The sequence below is a fragment of the Neofelis nebulosa genome, chromosome 7 (assembly GCF_028018385.1).
Source record: "Neofelis nebulosa isolate mNeoNeb1 chromosome 7, mNeoNeb1.pri, whole genome shotgun sequence".
Lineage (NCBI taxonomy): Eukaryota > Metazoa > Chordata > Mammalia > Carnivora > Felidae > Neofelis > Neofelis nebulosa.
The window spans coordinates 110,985,211-111,006,959 of record NC_080788.1 but is presented as its reverse complement, the minus strand read 5'-3'; the positions used below and the strand labels follow the sequence as shown (position 1 = coordinate 111,006,959).

The 21,749-nt window shown below is 39.1% G+C and overlaps 2 protein-coding genes across 5 annotated transcripts in view; one reads left to right on the top strand and one right to left on the bottom strand.

Annotated features, from left to right (window-relative positions):
• Positions 1 to 21,453, top strand: part of WDR89 (WD repeat domain 89) — a 37,215-nt gene extending 15,762 nt beyond the window's left edge. For 3 of the 4 annotated variants that reach the window (XM_058739275.1, XM_058739273.1, XM_058739276.1), the window contains one exon: positions 19,330 to 21,453. In XM_058739275.1, the coding sequence (XP_058595258.1) occupies positions 19,362 to 20,525 (1,164 nt within the window). In that variant the 5' untranslated portion in view covers positions 19,330 to 19,361 and the 3' untranslated portion in view covers positions 20,526 to 21,453. Of the gene's footprint in view, positions 1 to 2,749; positions 3,057 to 19,329 lie in introns of those variants that run through there. The other variant, XM_058739272.1, reaches the window with a different exon arrangement.
• LOC131515851 (large ribosomal subunit protein eL32-like) lies at positions 14,087 to 14,533 on the bottom strand (the record flags this gene model as incomplete). The annotated part of the gene is made up of 1 exon (XM_058736265.1): positions 14,087 to 14,533. A coding segment is annotated over one exon (390 nt), but the record flags the coding sequence as incomplete, so codon positions are not given.
• Positions 21,454 to 21,749: the final 296 nt, after the last annotated feature.

Below are 21,749 nucleotides of genomic sequence, written 5' to 3'. Positions count from 1 at the left end.
TAGGACATTTGATCTCATAACAGGGACTGTACCTAGTTTAAAAGTTTCAAGACATTTTCAACTTTCCAAAACCTACAGGCAAATGTCACTTACAGGTTTTTTTTGGGCTAGCTGGTTATTGTCATAATTGGACCCCAAATTTCTCCTTGTTGGTTCATTAAGGAGTATTCCACATATACCCCATTGTTTGGGATGACCAAGATAGTTTGATCTTTAAGACCTTGAAGGAAAGCTTAATAAATCCCCCTGCGCTTGGATACACAAATTATCAGCTACCCTCTTTCCTTTTTGTATATGAGAGAGAAGGGAATGCCCTTAAAGTACTTACCCAAAAACGCAGGGGCTATCACTGACATCTGAGTTACTGCACCCAAAAATTAGATTCATTTCCCTGAAGACACCCACCACACCTTACTTACCTACTACTGCCACTTTAGTTAAAGCTACCAAAGAGATAGTTATGGGATCCTCTTTGACCATCTTTGTACCCTGGTCTGTCAGGACACTCTCACATTCACACCACACTTAACACGTTTCAGCAAACTATCTCACCTCCTGTGAAATCCTCATATGCACTGTCCCCCATATCACTCTTGTTCAAAAAGCAGAAGTTTTAAATTTCAATTAACAAGTTTTTCTTTTCTAGGACATGCTTTTTGTATTCTAAGAAATCTCCACCGATCCTATGGTCATAGGTTCCCTATTTTTTTCCTTGGAATTCTGTAGTTCTTGCTCTCATGTTTACATCTATGATCAATTTTGAGTCAATTTCTTATTCTGACTTCTCCTTTGTCTGGTGTTAAGAAGCCACTGTAGCTTTCCTTTTATTAATGTTTGCATGGTATATCCTTTTCTATCCATTTACTTTTAATCTGCTTTATATTTAAAATAGTTTTCCTTTGGACAGCATATGGTTGGGTCTTGCCTCTTTCCCCCCTCCACAAACCTGAGAATCTCTGCCTTTCAATTGAGATGTTCAGATCATTTATATTTAATGTAATTGCTGATATGGTTGGATTTAAATCTACCATCTTGCTAGTTGTTTCTAGATTTTTTTATTTTTCTCTTTAGTTCTTTGTTCCTTTTTTCTTCTTTCTTGCTGTCTTTTGGATTAAGTGTTTTTATAATTACATTTTATCTCTACTATTAGTTTGCTAATTTTACCTGTTTTTTCCTTTAGTTGTTGCTCTAGGGTTTACAATGCACTTCTTTAACTTGTGTAAAGTCTACCTTCAAATAATATATAATATCATATATATAATATGATAGTTATATGTATAATATAATATGATGTCATATGTGTTATATAATATATATAATAATGTACTTCTTTAACTTCTATAAAGTCTGCCTTTAGATAATGTGATAACAAATTGTGGTGTAAGAACATATATTGCAGCATATGTTTCCATTTCTTCCCTCCCGTCCTCTTACTAATGCTGTCATGTATTTGACTTTTAATAACACTCTAATATGTTGTTACTATTTTTTGCTTTAAACAGCCAATTGTTTTTTTAAGGAGATTTTTAAAAGAAGAACAGGGTCTTAAATTTACCCTCATATTTACCATTTTCAGTTCTCTTTATTCCTTCATGTCAATCTAGATTTCTAGTACTTGTCTGGCTGAATAACTTTCTTTAACATTTCTTATTTTGCACACTACTGGCAATGATTCCTCTCAGCTTTTTTCTGATTGTTTTTCTTTTAGCCTTTTTTTTTTTTTTTTTTGGAAAGGTATTTTTGCTGGGTATAGAGCTTTGTGTTGACAAATTTTCCTTTCTTTGAATGCTTTAAAAATGTCATTCTTTGTCCACTGACTCCCATAGTTTTTTTTATATCTCTTAGCAGTCACTTCAAATTTCCCTCTTCCCCCAGCCCCTGGCAACCGTTAATCTTTTTGATGTACAAGTTTGCCTCTTCTAGACATTTCATATAAATGGAATCATACAATATGTGGTCTTTTGTGTTAAATATATGGTCTTAGCGTAATGTTTTCAAGGTTTATCCATGTTGTAACATTTAGCAGGACTTCATTTCTTTTTATGGCAGAATAATGTTCCATTGCATGGGTATGCCATATATTGTTTATTCACTCATCCATCAATAAACACTTGGGTTGTTTTTTGCTATTATGAATAGTGCTACTGTGAACAATCATATACAAATATTTGCATGAACATATGTTGAACTTTATGAGAAACTACCAAACTTTTTCACAGGCTGCTACATTTCACATTCCCACTGATATTGTATAAGGGTTCCAATTGCTTCACATTCTCACCATCATTTATTGTTTTTTGTTTGTTTTGTTTTTAATAGCCAATTCATGATCATTTTAAAGTCCATTATTTGGGGGCGCCTGGGTGGCTCAGTTGGTTGAGCGGCCGACTTCGGCTCAGGTCATGATCTCACAGTCCGTGAGTTCAAGCCCCGCGTCGGGCTCTGTGCTGACAGCTCGGAGCCTGGAGCCTGTTTCGGATTCTGTGTCTCCCTCTCTCTGACCCTCCCCCATTCATGCTCTGTCTCTCTCTGTCTCAAAAATAAATAAACGTTAAAAAAAAAAAATTAAAAAAAAAAAGTCCATTATTTGGGTGATCTCCATGTCTTTTCTAGTCATTGCCTTATTTCTTGACAATTTTTTTTTCTTGCTTGTGTGCGTCTCTTTTTTTTACTTTTTTTTTTTTTTAATTGAATTCTGGGGATTGTATGTAGAAGACTAGTAGATACTGAGGTAAAAAATATTTATTCCTGGAAGTGGACACATCTCTGCTTCTATCAGACTGTTAGTGTTAAGGATTGAATAGTCTAATCAGTAGGTGAGCTGGCTTAGGTTTTGTTGTTGCTATGGTTACCTTTAGTACACTACAGACTTGAAATTCTTCAGCGGTGGGCTGTTAATATCTTGTGCTTAGTATTGCGCCTGGTATGCTGAAGAGTTTTCCTCATTGTTCCTCCTCCACTGTCAACTTTTAGCAGGCCCTGCTTACCTATGCCAAATAAGGGATTTCATGACACTGTCTTCTTCCTCTTTCAGCCACTGATGCTTTTCACTCAAGGTGAGAATCATGGTGGAAGCAGGGGGTCATTCTCCTCCATGATGGTTTGTTTGTTTTTCAAATGCATATATCTGTGCATAATCACCACCCACAAAGTTCTCCTGTTGTCCTTCCCAGTCCGTATCCCCCTCAAAAGATAACCAGTATTGTGATTTCTACCATTTTAGACTTGTTTTGCCTGTTTTTAAATTCTGTGTAAGTGAAATTATAATAGTATCCTTCTGTTTCAGGCTTCTGTCACTAAACAGTTCTGAGATTCTTCCATTATCGTCGCATGTACCAGTAGTATATGGTTTTTTATTGCCATGTAGAATTCCAGTGTATTAATATACCACGGTCGATCAGTAAAGACTATTTAAGCAATTGGATACTTGTCTAATTATCTAATTAACCATCTTGTAATTTTCTTAAAAACTTGTAATTACCCTAAAAGTAACATGCCAACGTTGGCCTTGTTGCTAAGGCCAGAAACCTAAGAATCACCCATCTTTGTCACCTCTCCCCATACCCTACTTGCAGTCTAACCAGGAAATTCTGTTTATTCCTCTTTCATAATTGTGGCCTGTATCCAGCCATTTCTCTCTTTTATATCTGCTGCCCAGAATTTTGCACAAACCTTTCACTTACTTCCATTCTTCCCCCAAGGTCTATGCTCTAGGCAGCAGCCAGAGGAATCCCTCCACAAACATCTCTCACTTGATCTCACCTGGCTTTCCTTCTCACTTAAGAATAAAATATACGGGCGCCTGGGTGGCTCCTTCAGTTAAGCATCTGATTTCGGCTCGGGTCATGACCTCACAGTTCATGAGGTCAAGCCCTGCGTTGGGCTCTGTGCTGACAGCTCAGAGCCTGGAGCCTGCTTCAGATTCTCCGCCCCCCCCCCCCCAACCCCCCACGCCCACCTCTCTCTCTCTCTCAAAATAAATAAACGTTAAAAATAAAAAAATAAAATTGAAATTCCTGACCGTGGCCCTGCAAAGCCCTTATTTGTCTCCAGCTACCTCTTTAACCTTATTTCCTGTACCACTTTCCTTCTCTGACTCATCTTCAGCTGCTGTGGACCACTTGCTGTTTCTCTCTGCCCAGGAGGCTTTTAGCCCACACCCTCATTTCCTTCTGGTCTCAGCTGAAATGTCACCTCATGGGAGAGATTTTCCTGTATTTATTTTTTGAAGTTTATTTATTTATTTTGAGCGGGAGATGAACAGGGGAAGGGCAGAGAGAGAGAGAGAATCCCAAACAGGCTCTGTGCTGTCAGTGCAGAGCCTGAAGCGCCAGGGCTCAGTCTCACTAAGTGTGAGATCGTGACCTGGGCTGAAACCAAGAGTCAGACCCTTGACTGACTGGGCCACCCAGGCACCCCGAGATTTTCCTTTAATGACTGAATCCAAAAGGCTTGTCCTGCCTCATTTTCCTGGCCTTAACCAGTATTATTTTTCATACCACTTTGACTTTTCATTATTATAATTAGTTATTTGTCTAATAGCTGTCTGTCACCCCACTGGCCTCAATGAAAGCTAGGACTTTGCCTGTGTTCTTTGCTGAATCCAGTGTGTTCTAGGCCTGTCATTCCCGTCCTTCAAGATTTGGTTTTGAATTATTGAAAAGGGTCATTCTTTAGGACTTCTGAGTAGATTTAATGTTGATATTGCTTATCAATTTCTAACTATAACATAATATGCAAGTGGCTGGTTCTTAGATGTTAACATCATTCTGTTATGGCCTATAGGCATTGGTTCTTTTTATCCCCCACCTTTTTTTGCAGTTATTAAAGAGAATGCATTTGCTTAATTTTTAAAAACATCTATTCAGACTTATAAAAAGAAGTAGTAAACATATAGTACCGACTCAAAATTTTGGATTATTCCACACTGCTACTAACTGTTCCAAATTAAGACATCTGGTGACTGGGGAAGTTTGGTTTCTGTCTCTATTTGGTTAACCAGCTGGTTGTTCTGGAAAGGCAAACACAGTTAATTGTTCTTGTTGAAAGAAGCAGGGCGTTCATAGATTTACTTCAAAGCGTGACTTTTCGGTGGAAGATTTACTTGAGAAATTAGACAGCGCAGGATGTTACTGAGAAAAATGTCTTTGTTTTTAAAAAGATACTTGAATGTTATATCTGGAACTTGATACTTGAATGTTGTATCCCCGACTGCATGAGAAAGTGTGTGTGTCATTCCCTCCTCCCCCTCCCCCTTTTCCTTGGTAACAGATTCCTGCACTTTAAAAACTCTGCTTTCCCTACGAATTTTAGTGTATTTAATGCATGAGATGCCATATGTTGTTGCAGCCAGTATCTTTGAACATTCCTGCGAATAAGAATAGCATATTCAGACTCACTAAGCAGGATTAATTTACAAAGACATTTAGTCTCAGTCATTAATGAATATGATATTTAAAATTACATCGAAGTTGTAGCAGATGTCAGTTTAGCATACCTTCCACTCAATATTCAGCACTTCTTCCCAATTGAAAACAAATGGCTCTTTGGCAAATTGTTTCAAAGCCAGTTCTGTGTTAGTTTAAAATACACACACAAATTTGTCTAAATTTTTGACATCAACGTTTTCTGAGAGATGTTCTGCTGAAGTTAAACCAATGCATACTTTTTATCCCAAGGTATTGTTTCCTCTAAGACATACTGGTACTGAATAGGAGTGACTGTTACTATTTCACTCTTCCTGGTTTTTCTGAAATAAATATTAATAACCAGCTTCCTAAGTTTTACTTGTGCAGTTTTGCTTCAGATAGGCTGACATTAGATATGCTTGATAACTAATAAGCTTCTTTAATATCCAGCATAGAGATTTTTGTGGCTCCCATTAGATTTTTCATGTTTGCCATTAATACATGACAGTAGTAGCTACTCCTTCCAAGTGCTCTATTAATATAGTCTGCCCCCTTTTTAAAAAATAACTATGATATATGCTTACTATGCAGCTAACATCATCTACCCGTATTGTTTTTAAGTTTATTTATTTTGAGAGAGAGAGAGCATGTGTGCACGCACGCACTAGTGGGGCAAGAGCAGAAGAGAGGGGCAGAGCCAGCACAGAGCCTGACATGTGGCCCAAACCCACGAACCATGAAATCATGACCTAAGCCAAAGTCAGGAGGTAGACACTTAACCAACTGAGTCACCCAGCCGCCTCCACCCTTATTTTTTAAAAATATGATATGTACTTGGGATGCCTGGCTGGCTCAGTTGGTAAAGCATGTGACTCTTGGAGTTGTGCGTTCAAGCCCCACACTGGGCATAGAAATTACTAAATAAATAAATAAAATCTGATGTATACTTATTATACATACGTCTATGAATAATGCACATATATGTATAATGTTACATATCTGTAGTTGTGCCTTAGTATAGGGGAAGTATAATATAGGAGTTAATACTGTGGGCTCTGGAACAAGAATGCTTGAGTCCAGAAACCAGCCTTACTGTATATTAGTTGTTCATTATTAAAAATTTTAGCAATATATGGGGTGCCTGGGTTGCTCAGTTGGTTGAGCGACCGACTTTGGCTCAGGTCATGATCTCACAGTTTGTGAGTTTGAGCCCCGTGTCAAGCCCTGTGCTGACAGCTCAGAGTTTGGAGCCTGCTTCGGATTCTGTGTCTCCCTCTGTCTTTGCCCCTCCCCTACTTGCGCTCTGTCTCAGTCTCTCTCTCAAAAATAAATGAACATTAAAAAAAAAATTTAGCAATATAGAAAAGTACTAGAAAGACAACACACACCCCCATGTGCGTGCACGTGTACACATATGCACTCCAGATATTTGAAATACATTTTACGAACGTCATTCTGGAGATCTTTCTGCACATATATACAGATAGAGTGAGCAGAAATGTGCATAGGAATGATTTTATTAAAATGGGATGGTATATTATACATTTTCTCTAAGTAGTATTACATTTAATTTGGATTTAATAAAAAATAAATAAAATGTAAGTGCTGAAGTTCTGGTGTTTCTTTAGTATAAGAAATTAATTGCCCTTTTACTTTTAAGTTTATTTATTTTGAGAGAGAGAGAATCCCAAGCAGGCTCTGTGTTGTCAGCATGAGCCCAATGTGGGGCTCAGTCTCATAAACCACGAGATCATGACCTGAGCCGAAATCAGGAGTCGGTCGCTTAACCGACTGAGCCACCCAGGCGCCCTCCCCCCCACTTTGGATTTAACCTAAAGAAAATGTGAATAGTATTATGAGGTTGGGGTCATTTTGTTTTTCAGTTTTTTAAACTATATGTTTCAGGTATCTACATGACTGATGGATATACTCAGACGTAGGTTTTTCTGGTGAGCAGGTAGCCTTTCATGTAATGACTGGAGGGCTCAGACCCTTTCATTTTATGGCTCAACCAGAGGGCTCTGAAGTCCTCTGCATCCAGCCAGCAGTTAGGTGAAGAGAAGGTGAAGACACACCACTTCCGGATCACCTGGCCCAAACATGACATGATGTATTTCCACTTGCAAAAACTAGTCACTGAGACTGAGGCAAACCTTGGGGGCCCTGGTCTCTGTTTTCTCCTCTGAGATCCGTACCAAGTCCTAGGTATATCCCACTCCTGTGAGCTGCTTCTCATTTCCCACAAGTAGCATAGACTTTAGAAATACAGTAAACCCTAGCAGCCCTCTTTGCTGAGCTCCTGCGGTTTAGTAAGTAAGGGTATTTACTTCTTAGTTGCCTACCTTCTTCCTCAGTTGACTTCTTTCCAAATCTGGGGGTGTTAGATTTTATTTTTTATATATTTTTTTTTTTAATTTTTTTTTTTTTTTCAACGTTTTTTATTTATTTTTGGGACAGAGAGAGACAGAGCATGAACGGGGGAGGGGCAGAGAGAGAGGGAGACACAGAATTGGAAACAGGCAGAGAGAGAGGGAGACACAGAATCGGAAACAGGCTCCAGGCTCCGAGCCATCAGCCCAGAGCCTGACGCGGGGCTCGAACTCACGGACCGCGAGATTGTGACCTGGCTGAAGTCGGACGCTTAACCGACTGCGCCACCCAGGCGCCCCTATTTTTTATATTTTTATAATGAAAAGAGAGACCTGACTGGGGGAGAGGTTGGTGGTGGCCTTCATGACTGGCCTGAGTTATCTCAGGTCTGGAATTGAGATTGACATAAGAGCTTTTTGGCATAGCAACATTCCTAGCACGTATGTATGCAAAATCCTTTCTTATCCCTCCCAACGTCCATGATGTGTATCAAGAACATTTTTAAAAAGTGTTTTTTGAATAAGATTAGGTTTCTAGAAGAGTTGCAAAGATACTACAGTTTCTATATACCCTTTACCCTAATGTTAATGTCTCCAAACCAAATTTGGTAACATTTACCCAAACTAAGAAATTAACACTGGTACAATACTATTGACTAAACTATACAGTTTGTTTGGATTTCACCAGCTTTTCCACTAATATCCTTTTTCTGGTCAGTCCAGTCAAGGATACCACATCCACATTTAGTTGCCAAACCTCCTTAGTCTCCTCCGGCCTGTGACAGTCTCTCAGATCTTGCTTATTTTTCATGACCTTGAAACTTTTGAAGAGTACCAACCAGGTGTTTGTAGGATATCCCTGAATGTAGGTTTGTGTGATGTTTTCTCATGATTACGCCGCCGGGGTGATGGATTTGGGGGAAGAATACCACAGAAGCGAAGGATCTTTCCCATCATGTCACACCAGGGGGCATGTGACATCAACACGATTTAACCTTCATCAGTTGGGTAAGATGATATCTTCCAGGTTCCTCTACTTAAAGTTACTGTTTTTTACTCTTTTCATACTCTATTCTTTGAAGCAAGTAATTAAGACTAGTCTGTACTGGAGGGGAGGAGAATTAAGCTCTACCTCCTGGAGGAGGTATATCTCCTTAAATTACTTAGAATTCTTCCCTTGTTTTTTTAAAAAAATTTTTTAACGTTTTATTCATTTTTGACACAGGGAGAGACAGAGCATGAACAGGGGAGGGAGCATGAACAGAGACATGAGAGACAGGGAGAGACAGAGCATGAACAGAGAGAGAGGGAGACACAGAATCTGAAACAGGCTCCAGGCTCTGAGCTGTCAGCACAGAGCCTGACGCGGGGCTCGAACTCAAAGGACCGCAAGATCATGACCTGAGCTGAAGTCGGACGCTTAACCGACTGAGCCACCCAGGTGCCCCTCTTCCCTTGTTTATTTACTTATATAGGCATTTATTTTTATCTGTATGGATTCATGAGTATTTGATTCTTGAGATTATAATCCAATGTAACTGTTATTTTGCTGTTCAAATTAGTCTAGTGTGACCAGTGGAAGACCTTGGCTCTTAGCCTTATTTATTTATTTATTTATTTATTTACTTACTTACTTACTTACTTATGTATTTAGCACTACTTTACTTTCTGGCATTATTTGATGCTCTCTGCTGATCTTGAATTTTCCCTGCCCCAGACCTAGAATCAGCCATTTGTTCAAGGAGCTCAAAGGGTATTTTTAATAGGTTAGATCTTAAGCTTTTCTGACTAGTACCTAACTAAAAGATAAACTTATAGCAGTGAAACTGTATCGTCTTATAAAACATGAAGTTTATTTGCTCTTTACAAGTGTATTTTTCATTATAAGATGAAAAATAAAATCTTAAAAAGCACCAGCTCAGTTTGATATGTTAGTAGTTTATTCAGATTTGAGAATTATTTGTTTGATACTAGTGTTCATGAAATTTTGCATATTGATTCATTTTTTAAAAAAGGTTAATATAAAAGTAACTGAGACTGCTTACCTATTTTAAAAGCTTTAAGAATTATAAATTTTTAAAATTTGAATGTAAAATGAAATAAAATGAATGCAAAGCACATGAAAGTTCATTAGAAGAAAGGAAATTAACATTTGTTGCTTATTTTCTTAATGCCAAGAATTGTGCCCTCTAATACTTCTGCATTCCTGTATTCTGTGATTACCCCTGTTCTTATACTATATTGTAATTGTTTACTGTTCAGTCTCCTAACTTCTTAAAGACAGCAAATATGTTTTTGATCTGAATCTCCAGCATTTAGCATAGTACTTAGCCATAATAGGTACTCAATATTGAGAGTGTCCATTTTTATCTCCACTTTATTTTTTTAAATTTATTTAAGTGATCTCTGTATCCAACATTAGGCTTGAACTTACGACCCCAAGATCAAGAGCTGCATGCTCTTCTGACAGCCAGCCAAGCACTGCTTTATCCCTACTTAAAGATGGGGAAACTGAGGCTTAGAGAGTTCAGGTAATTTGTACTCTGATGACTTTGCTAGTTTGTGGCAGAACAAGAGGATGAAATTAGGATGTTTGATTCTTTTTTTATTTTATTTTTTTTTTAAGTTTGTTTATTTGGAGAGTGAGAGAGACAGGTGGGGACAGAGAGGGAGGGACGGAGGAAGGGAGGGAGGGAGGGAGAGAGAGAGAGAGAGAGAGAGAGAGAGAGAGAGAGAGACAGAGAAAGAGAAAGAGAAAGAGAAAGAGAGAAAGAGAAAGAGAAAGAGAATTCCAAGCAGGCTCTGCACTAACTGCAGTGATGCAGGGCTTGAACCCATGAACTGTGAGATTATTACCTGAGCTGAAACCAAGAATTGAATGCTTAACCGACTGAGCCACTGGGTGCCCCTGATTCTTTTTTTTTTTTTTTTCCCTTCTAATTTTTAATCTTTTTTTTTTTTTTTTTTTTTTTTTTTTTTGAGAGAGAGGGATAGAGAATCTGAAGCAGGCTCTGTGCTCAGCGGGGCTTGGTTTCATGACTGTGAAATCATGACCTGAGCTGAAATCAAAAGTCAGACGCTTAGCTAACTGAGCCACCCAGGCACCCCAAAATGTTTGATTCTTTTTTTTTTTAATATTTATTTATTTAAGGGGGGGCGGGGGAGGGGCAGAGAGAGAGAGGTAGACACAGAATCTGAACCAGGCTCCAGGCTCTGAGCTGTCCGCACAGAGCCTGACGTGGGACTCGAACTCATGAGCTGTGAGATCATGACCTGAGCCGAAGTCAGATGCTTAACTGACTGAGCCCCCCAGGATGTTTAATTCTTTTTTTTTTTTTTTCAACGTTTTTTCTTTATTATTTATTTTTGGGACAGAGAGAGACAGAGCATGAACGGGGGAGGGGCAGAGAGAGAGGGAGACACAGAATTGGAAACAGGCTCCAGGCTCCGAGCCATCAGCCCAGAGCCTGACGCGGGGCTCGAACTCACGGACCGCGAGATTGTGACCTGGCTGAAGTCGGAAGGATGTTTAATTCTTAAGCCTATTGCTTTTTCTATTGTACCACACTCACAGTTTTTTGATAAGCTGAAAATCACTGCATTATTTTCAAATTGATAATCTCTGAAAGTATTCAGAAGAAACTGGCAATATTTGTTGCCTCCAGGGAGAGGAAAGGGGCTTGAGGACAAGCCAAGACATTAGTTTTGGAACATTTGAATTTTAAACCATATGACTATTTTAGATATTAAAAAATATAAATACATTTAAAAAATATACGGAAACTTACCAGATGGAGTTTTACATTGTTTTTAAACATTGTATTATTTCAATGGTTGTTTTTTTATTTTGTAGAGCAAAGATAGATTTGCTTTATATTAACGGTAGGATCCCTGATTCTAAAGATATCTTTTATAGAGTCTTCTGGGAAGTTTTTTATGTATTTTATTTTTTCCCTTTATTTTTGGACAAGAAATTTGAAAGGTGGGGTGTGGGAGAGGATAGATGTTTTAAAGGGAACAGAAGATCAAAGTCCCTCTGTTCGGTGTGAATGAAATTTGACTTCTTAAAATTTCTTTTATAGGAAATCTTATAAAATCTTCCTTTATAGGAGCCTCTTACATTAAGTGAGTACTCGGTGATACACCCAAGACTTTATTTGATTATATTTAATTAGTTAGAGTGGTTCCGGCTGCATTAATAAAAACTTTGCTACAAACTGACTTAAATAGAAAATATAGAATCTCATTAACATGGACTAATGGAAGAAAAGTTCTTCCCATCAGTTGAATTGGGTCCACTTTAGAATTAGTGTTGCACGTCTGAACAAATTATAGTTGGAAGGAGAATACTGAATAGATTGGCAAGAATATAAGTTTCTGAACCAATTACTGGTTTAAAAGGATAGAATTACTGTGATTGGTTTAGGCTAATCAGGATCTGCCCCTGGAGCTAGGGTCAAGTCTTCAAACCATGTTGATGCCACATGGAGGAGGGAGAGAAGGATGAGTTGGAGAGGTTCCATCATACTGTCCGCTAGAGCTCCTTAACTGCCTTTCAAATAATATATGATGTATAAGGGACCCTCCAATCCTAATCACAACTTTTGAGGAATGTAATTGTTCGTGCTGGCTGATGGGTGCATATTCTCTACTCCATACAAATTCCATAATAAAAAGTTTAAAAAGAAAGAAAAGGGGGACACACAAAAATAATGAGTAAGTGATGGTTGCTTATTGTATTATTTTTCCAGGCCAGTATGTGTTTTTTTAATCCTCCTGCTCCCTTTCTTTCTCCGCTGCTTATATGTGGGGTTAACATGTAATTCCCCCTCTCAAAGGCTAATAGGCATGTTCCTTAATTATAGTTGACATTAATGCTTCAGTACTGACATTAATGCTTCAGTACTTATGAAGAGCAACAGCATAGTATTAGAGTGAGCACAGGTTCTCAGGTTTTTGAAGTTACAACTTGGGTTTCGAACCAAACTCCCCCCACATCCTCACCTTAGTGGCTGTGAGAGCATTGACAAGTACTCAGTCCCTCGGAGCTTCAATTTCCTCTGTAAAATGGGGATAATGAGTTCCTGGGTGGCTCAGCTGCTTAAGCATCCGACTTCGGCTCAGGCCATGATTTTCATGGTTCGTGAGCTGGAGCCTCGCCATCGGGCTCTCTGCTGACAGCACAGAGCCTGCTTCAGGTCCTCTGTCTCCCTCCCTCAAAAATAAGTAAACATTTTTTAAAAATGAGGATAATCGGGGCGCCTGGGTGGCGCAGTCGGTTAAGCGTCCGACTTCAGCCAGGTCACGATCTCGCGGTCCGTGAGTTCGAGCCCCGCGTCAGGCTCTGGGCTGATGGCTCGGAGCCTGGAGCCTGTTTCCGATTCTGTGTCTCCCTCTCTCTCTGCCCCTCCCCCGTTCATGCTCTGTCTCTCTCTGTCCCAAAAATAAATTAAAAAAAAAAAAATGAGGATAATTATCCCTATCCTGTAAGGTTAAATGATTATGATTAAAAAAAAGCAATAAACTAGTAAGTCGGTAGCACATAGCCCAGCATTCGTTGAACTCCAGTTATGATTATTTTCTTCTCTGTGAGGCTCAGTTATCCTTGCCTAATTTGATAAATGCGGTATAGCATTATTGTAGTTAAATTGTAAGTGTAGATTATGAACTTATTAATGCCCATTCCTGAATGCCTTTTCCCCATTAAACTTTTCCCTACATTTGGGACATTTGCCGGACCTCTGCATCCCAGTCATCATAGCTAATTCCTTATAGTAAGTGGGCAATACTAAGTTTCAGCTGTGGGGAATTAAGTTTTTCTGACTCAAGTCTGATAAATTGTCTCAAAAGAAAACTAGTCTTATGTCCAACATATACTTCCCATACAACTGTTACTCTTCAGTAGTAAAAGTATAAAAGTATATATGCTTATGCTGTCACATCTTTCACGTATGGTGAACATTCATACCTGCAAGATAGAAATACATGTATTTTTTTTTTTTTTAATGTTTATTTATCTTGAGAGAGAGACAGCACAAGCCAAGCTGGGAGGGCCAGAGAGAGAAAGAGAGAATCCCAAGCAGGCTCTGTGCTGTCAATGCGGAGCCTGATGCTGGGCTCAATCCCACGAACCGCAAGATCATGACCTGAGCCGAAATCAAGAGTTGGACGCTTAAACAACTGAGCCACCCAGGTGCCCCAGAAATATATGTATCTCTAAGGATACCTCCATTTCTGATTTCGTGCAAAATAATATGCAGAAGACTTTTGGTATAGTGCCTTTCATAGTCAATAGTTTCTTTTCTTTCTTTTTTTTTTGTAGTTTTATGGTTTTATTAACACAAATATGACATGCACATAAGCTGTCTATTCATTTTCTTCGCTGCACAGTCTGGCATTGGGATTCGTGACTCTGATGGCCAGCTGGGCTGCTCTTTCCACAATGGCTTTATGGTTCTTGGAGGAGACCTTGTGAGCAGTCTCTGCACAGTAAGATTTATTGCACATCAGCAGCACCTCAAGCTCCTTGACATTGTGGACTAGGAACTTCCGGAAGCCACAGCGCAGCATGTGCTTTGTCTTGTTGCTCCCGTAACCAACGTTGGGCATCAAGATCTGGCCCTTGAGTCTTCTGCGCACTCTATTGTCAATGCCTCTGGGTTTCCGCCAGTTGCGCTTGATTTTGACGTATCGGTCTGACTGGTGCCGGATGAGCTTCTTGGTCCTCTTTTTAACAATCTTGGGCTTCACCAGAGGTTAAGGGCAGCCGTGATGCCAAGTTACAGATGGCTGCCACCCCGTAGTCAATAGTTTAAGAGATGTAAAATATATGTTATTTTCTTTTTTTGCTTTTTATTTAAGTGGAAAAGAAAGCTACTTCCTCTTCCATTATAGAAATATTTAAGCTAGGCTGTCCTTCAGATTTCATACTTAAACTCAGCCAGCTTAGAATAAGAGCAATACCTAGTTGCAGCTAGATATATTCGGGATGCACTTCATATACAGAAAGAACATTTTATTGGGTTTATTTTAATAGGAAATAAAGTGAAATAGTATTTCAACTGATTAAAGAACTTAAATCTTATTAAGACACAAGTGATGAGGAATTCATACTTATGTTTAGGGATTTTGCTATTAAGTAAACAACTGTTAATTATCTCAGGACAATTTTTATTATTTTTTAATTTGAGAGAGAGAATCCCAAGAATCCCACAATCCTGGGATCATGACCTGAGCCGAAATCCAGGGTCGGACGCTCAACCGACTGAGCCACCCCAGTGCCCCTAAGGATAATTGTTGAGATAAGAGATTGGTCAGCACTTCCATCTAATGTGTTCCAAGATAGCAGTTCATCAAGAATTTAATATTCTCACCCCCTTAAAACTCATCCTGAGATGTTTGTTTTGGGTCGTCTTTATAAACATCTTCCACCCTCTGCATCATATTCAGACATGAGAACTCTCTATCCCAGCGAGAACCACAACAGCAGTTTTGAGGTCCTGCCGTTTCCTGATCTGCACTAGGTGGTTCAAGATGACATATTAATAATTGTTCTACCTCCATTCTCAGCATCCTTAGGCCCATATTTAAATTGGCTATGATTGCTAGCTAACTGTAACAGGCAATCTTTGTAAAATGAAGAAAACTTCTTTTTAGCCATGCATAGCTTTAGACTTTACTTTGTATCTGTGAATGAATATAAGCTCTATAGTTTGAGATTGTTGTAAGATATACCTACCTTACCTCTAATATCTTTCTTCTTCCTTCTCCTCCCTCCCTCCCTTTTTCTTCCTTTCTTCCCCTCCCTTCCCTCTTCCTTCCTTCTTTCCTTCCTCCCTCCCTCCCTCCCTCCCTCCCTTCCTTCTATCCTTATTTGAACAGTGTATCATGTGGACAACCACTGTGATTATTATCATTGCTACAGTCTTAAAGTGTTAAATTCGCTGTAGTATTTAATCTGGGGCCTGCTCTGCCTGTCCTATCAACCCCCAGAATCCGTTGAATTAAAGCCACACAGGGAAATTTTCCAATGTGAAACAGACTCTCCAGGCAATGTACTGGAGGGAAGGAGTACAGCACTACTGTTCTGCTTGAGAGCATGGTCATAGTCCTACAAATTACTGTTAGCTAAAAGGCATGATAAACTTGGTTATTTAAAATTCTCATCAACCTAGGACACCTGGGTGGCTCAGTTGGTTGAGCATCTGACTCATGATTTTGGCTTAGATCATGATCCCAGGGTCATGGGATTGAACCCTGTGTTGGGCTCTGTGCTGAGCATGGAGCCTGCTTAAAATTAAAATTCTCTCTCTCTCTCTCTCTCTCCCTTCCCCCTCTGCCTGTCTTCCCTGCTTGTGCACTCTGTCTCTCTCTAAAATAAAAAAAATAGCAGCACTTGGGTGGCTCAGTCCATTGAGCAGCTAGCTGACTCTTGGTTTCAACTCAGGTCATGATCTCACAGTTTGTGGGTTTGAGCCCTGCATCAGGCTCTGTGCTGATAGCTCAGAGCCTGGAGCCTGCTTTGGATTCTGTGTCTCCCTCTCTCTCTCTCTCTCTGTCCCTCCCCTGCTCTCGTTCTGTCTCTCTCTCAAAAGTAAACATTAAGAAAGAAAGAAAGAAAAGAAAGAAAGAAAGAAAAGAAAGAAAGAAAGAAAGAAAGAAAGAAAGAAAGAAAGAAAGAAAGAAAGAAAGAAAGAAAGAAAGAAAAGAAAGAAAGAAAGGAAGGAAGGAAGGAAGGAAGGAAGAAAGAGGAGGAAAGAAAAAAATAGCAATCTAGCGTGGTCATGAAGACCACAGTCCTTGGACAGAGTTCCTAGGTCCACATTCCAGCTCCACCATTTACAAGCTACTACAGCCTGAGAAGTACTTCTCCAGAATGTCATACTGGGAACCCCTGTTGTATTGTTTCCTATTGTTGCTGTAACAGGTTACTACAAACTTGGTGGCTTGAAACAACACAAGTTTGTTATATTATAATTCCGGGGTTCAGAAACCCAAATTAGATTTCACTGGGTGAAAATGGTGGTGTTAGCCAGGGCTGCATTTCCATCTGGAGGCTCTAAAGGGGAACAATTCTTGGCCTTTTCTAGGTTCTAGAGGCCACCCATTAATTTTTTTGTAAATGTTTATTTATTTTGAGGGGGAGGAGAGAGCAGCAGTGGGGCAGAGACTCCCAGGCAGGTTCTGTACCGTCAGTGCAGAGCCCTACTCAGGGCGCCATCTCACAAACCGTGAGATCATGACCTGAGCTGAAACCAAGAGTTGGATGCTTAACTGAGTGAGCCAACCAGGCACCCTGAGTCCAGCCACTTCTTGACCTTCTTCACCCAAACCAGCAATGTATTTTTCTGTAGCTATAACATAGCAACACCTCTCTCTGATTCTCATCATGTTCTGCCTCCTCCATTTACTTTTTTTTGTTTTTAATTTTAGAGGGGGGTGGGAGAGAGGGAGAGAGAGAGAGAGAGAAAGAGAGAGAGAGAGAGAGAGAGAGAGAGAATTTTAAGCAGGCTCTATGCTCAGCATGGAGCCCGACATGGGGCTTGATCCCACAACCCTGGAATCATTTCCTGAGCTGAAATCAAGAGTGGGACACTCAACCAGCTGGGCCACCCAGGTGGCTCCTTCTACTTTTAAGAACACTGGTGGGGAGCCTGAGTGGTTCAGGCGGTTAAGTGTCCAACTTTGGCTCAGGTCATGATCTCACAGTTTGTGGGTTTGAGCCCCACGTTGGGCTCTGTGCTGACAGCTCAGAGCCTGGAGCTGCTTCGGATTCTGTGTCTCCCTCTCCCTCTGCCCCTCCCCAGCTCATGCTCTGTCTCTCTCACTTAAAAATAAACATTAAAAAAAATAAAAAAAAAAAGAACACTAGTGATTACATTGGCTCCACCCAGCTAATCCAGAATAATCTCCCTATTATAAGATCAGCTATAAACACAACTCAGCACAGAAGCCAAATAATCCAAATAAAATGAGCAGAAGATCTGAATAGACATTTTTGCAAAGAAGACGTACAGATGGCAAATGAATACAGGAAATGATGCTCAACATCACTAATCACCGGGAAATGCAAATCAAAACCACAACGAGATATCACCTTACACCTGTCAGAATGGCTAGTCAAAGACATGAAATAACAAGTGTTGGTAAGGACGTGGAGAAAAAGAAACCCTCATGCACTTTTTTTTAAATTTATTTTTTAAATAGAGATAGTGTGTGCAGGTAGGGGAGAAGGGCAGAGAGACAGAGGGACAGAGAGAAGAGAGGTGAGAGGAGAGAGAGAATTTTAAGCAGGCTCCACACTCTGCACAGAGCGCAACTTGGGGCTTGATCCCAAAACCTGGGATCATGACCTGAGCCGAAATCAAGAGTCAGGCACTCAACCGACTGAATCACCCACGTGTCTCCCTCACGTACTATTATTGGTGGGAATGAAACTGGTGCAGCCACTGTACAAGACAGTATGGAGGTTCCTTTAAAAATGTAAAATAGGAATACCAAATGACCCAATAATTCTACTACTGGGTATTTACCCAAAGAAAATGAAAACATTCATTTAAAAAGATACGTGCTCCCCTGTGTTTGTTGCAGCATCATTTACAATACTACCGAGCTACAAAAAAGGGAATGAGATCTTGTCATTCATGACAACATGGATGGATCCAGAGGCTATTATGCTAAGTGACATAGGTCCAACAGAGAAAGACAAATACCATATGATTTCACGTATATGTGGAATTTTAAAAACAAAAAGCAGAAACAGATCCATAAATACACAGAACAAACTGATGGTTGCCAGAGGGGAGCGGTGGAGAGAGGCAGGCAAAATGGATAGAGGGGAGTGGGAGATACAGGCTTCCACTTATGGAATGAGTAAGTGGCAGAGGTAAAAAAGCATGGGGAATATATATAGTCCGTGGTATTGTAACAATGTATGGTGACAGATGGTAGCTACACTTGGGGTGAGCATAAGATACAGACTTGTGAGTCACTGTGTTGTACACCTGAAATTAACATTTTGTGCCAATTGTACTTCACTAATTTAAAAAAAGGTTTTTTTAAAGGTCAGCTGATTAGCTGCCTCAATTCCTCTTTGCCAGGAAACCTCTCACATTCACAGGTTCCAGGGATGAAGGGTTAGACATCTTTGGAGGACCACTTTTCTGCGTTCACAACTAGATTTAAATTCTAAAAGTTACATTAAGGCAGCTAGGGCCAGGAGAAGATGATCCCAAAGTGGAGAATGCTGAGAATTATGAGTACGACCAATAATTGAGTTTAAGCTGAAAGGAACTGCTGAGCAACACATATATATGTTGTAAAATTCTCTTACTGGCATAACGTATATGTGGTAGATTCAGTATTCAAGACCGATTGAATCAGAAGGAGGCAACTAAGTTTTAACCATATCATGGCAGGGAAAGATTAAAATATTAGAATAGGTTTTTTTTTTCTTTTGTTTTGTGCCAGCCCTAGAAGGGAAATGTTCTTGATTTAATTATAATTTTGAGAAGCTTTGGGTTTAGTTTTAATTTTTTGTATTTTTCTTACAGATTTGCACTGCACTTTGAATGCTCCTCCTGACATGGAGAGGATTGAGGAACAATTCGCTAACCTGAACATTGTTAAACGCTCCTCAGGGACTACAGAGCCTACTTACCTGCTGGGCATAGATGCATCAAAAACCGTACAAGCAGAAAAAGAAAGCTTGATCGCTGTTTTATGTTCTAACGGATCAATCAGAATCTATGATAAAGAGAGGTTATACATACTCCGAGAATTTCGTGGCTATCCTGGACTTCTCAATGGAGTCAAATTTGCAAATTCTTGTGACAATATATATTCATCATGTACTGACGGCACTGTAAAACGTTGGGATGCTCGATCAGCCAGTGAAAAACCTGTCCAGCTGTTCAAGGGTTACCCTTCCAATATTTTCATTAGTTTTGATATCAGCTGTAATGATCACGTCATTTGCGCTGGTACAGAAAAAGTTGATGATGATGCATTGCTGGTATTTTGGGATGCAAGAATTAATTCTCAGGATTTGTCTACTTCTAAAGACCCACTTGGAGCATATTCAGAGACACACAGTGATGACGTCACTCAAGTACGCTTCCATCCCAGCAATCCCAACATGGTGGTCTCCGGTTCAACTGATGGCCTGGTGAATGTATTTGATATTAGTATTGATAATGAAGAAGATGCACTGGTTACGACCTGTAACTCTGTTTCTTCCGTAAGCTGTATTGGTTGGTCTGGGAAGGACTATAAACAGATTTATTGCATGACGCATGATGAAGGATTTTGTTGGTGGGATCTTAATCATCTGGATACTGATGAACCAATTACACGTTTGAACATCCAGGATGTCAGAGAAGTAATTAATGTGAAAGGAGGCATTTTGGACTATTTGGTTGGTGGCCTGTATCACGAAAAAATGGACAAATTGTTTGTTGTTGGGGGAACAAACACAGGAATTATTCACTTACTGAGCTGTACTACAGCAGGATTGATTCATGTGACCAGCCTTCACGGAGGGCATGCTGCTACAGTCCGCTCTTTCTGTTGGAATATGCAGGATGATTCTTTGCTAACCGGAGGGGAAGATGCACAGTTGTTACTTTGGAAACGTGGAGCATTAGACAAGACATTTACAAAGAAAGACAGCATGAAAATAGCATCCTCTGTGTACCAGCGAGTTCGAGTTCACAGTAATGATTCTTACAAGAAAAGGAAGAAGCAGTGATGTGATGTTGGGAGCTTCCTTGAAAGGTTTTATAGTCGCAAGTAATTATCTTTGTGTTCTACCTGTGATAGATCTGTTTAAAGCTCATATGTAAAAACAAGCCAGTTAGCAAACAATCCTGGAAAAACGCTGAAAATGGTTTAATTCAGGTCTTCATGTATTCTAAAATTATTTTTTTTAAAGCTGCCAGTTGAGTATATAATCAGTGAGTTGAAAGTAAAATTACATTCCTCATTTTTAAAACCCATCTGTTGAGTTAGTAAATGTTGGGTTTTAAGAAATAGCTTTGATAAGGACTTTTTAGAAGTAGATGGCTGATATGACTTTAAAAAATCAGGTGGTTTGAGCTATATTTTGTAAGCTCAGTTTTTTACATTTTAAATCATCTTCATTATTTATAAAACCAAATCAGACTGTTTTCTGTCAGAGCTCCTACTTAATACACATAGATTATGTTGGAGTATTTAAATGTAAATATTCTAATGATTCTAAATAGTACTAAGCTTTTTTAGAAATAAAGTGATTTGCGTCTATTTAAAAATATATATTTAGTAAATATTTGCATCTATATTTTAAAATGGTTAAATAGTAAGCAGGTATTTCATTGAGGAAAAAGAAATTATCTTGCAAAATTCATTTTGAGTCCGTGGAAATACAACAATGAAAGTATAATAGCAGAATGACTTTTTTATTTCAAAGTAGTCTAGTATTTTGTGATAAAATTTTCTTTCATAGTGCTTTATCCATATTTTTAAACATAAGAGCCCATGGGGAGTGGGGGCCATGCAAGAGTTGGCCGCCAGAGCTTAAAGGGGGACACCACCATAATCTAATTTAAACGTGAATTTTTGTTTACTGCTAATTTTTTCATCCTTCTACGTATTTTTCCAAGGTATCCTAATAAAAAGTTGGTCACTCTAAAGGTTTAGTATGTTCTTACGTTTAATTAAAAATAAAAATATCTTTTTATAGATAAAAATACTTATAAAAATATTTTAGAACGTTTTTATCTTTTGAACTAAAAATATGCTTGAAAAATACAAGCATTACTTTAGAACCTTGTACATTTCTCTTTAAATGTTAATAATGACTTATCTCTGCAAGTAGCAGTGGGGGAACTTTTTATTCCATAGAACAATGCAACTTCTATTTAGGTATGATCTGGCTTAACTCACTTGAGACTGAACAATAGGCGTAGTTAAGTCACTCTTAAACATATTCAAA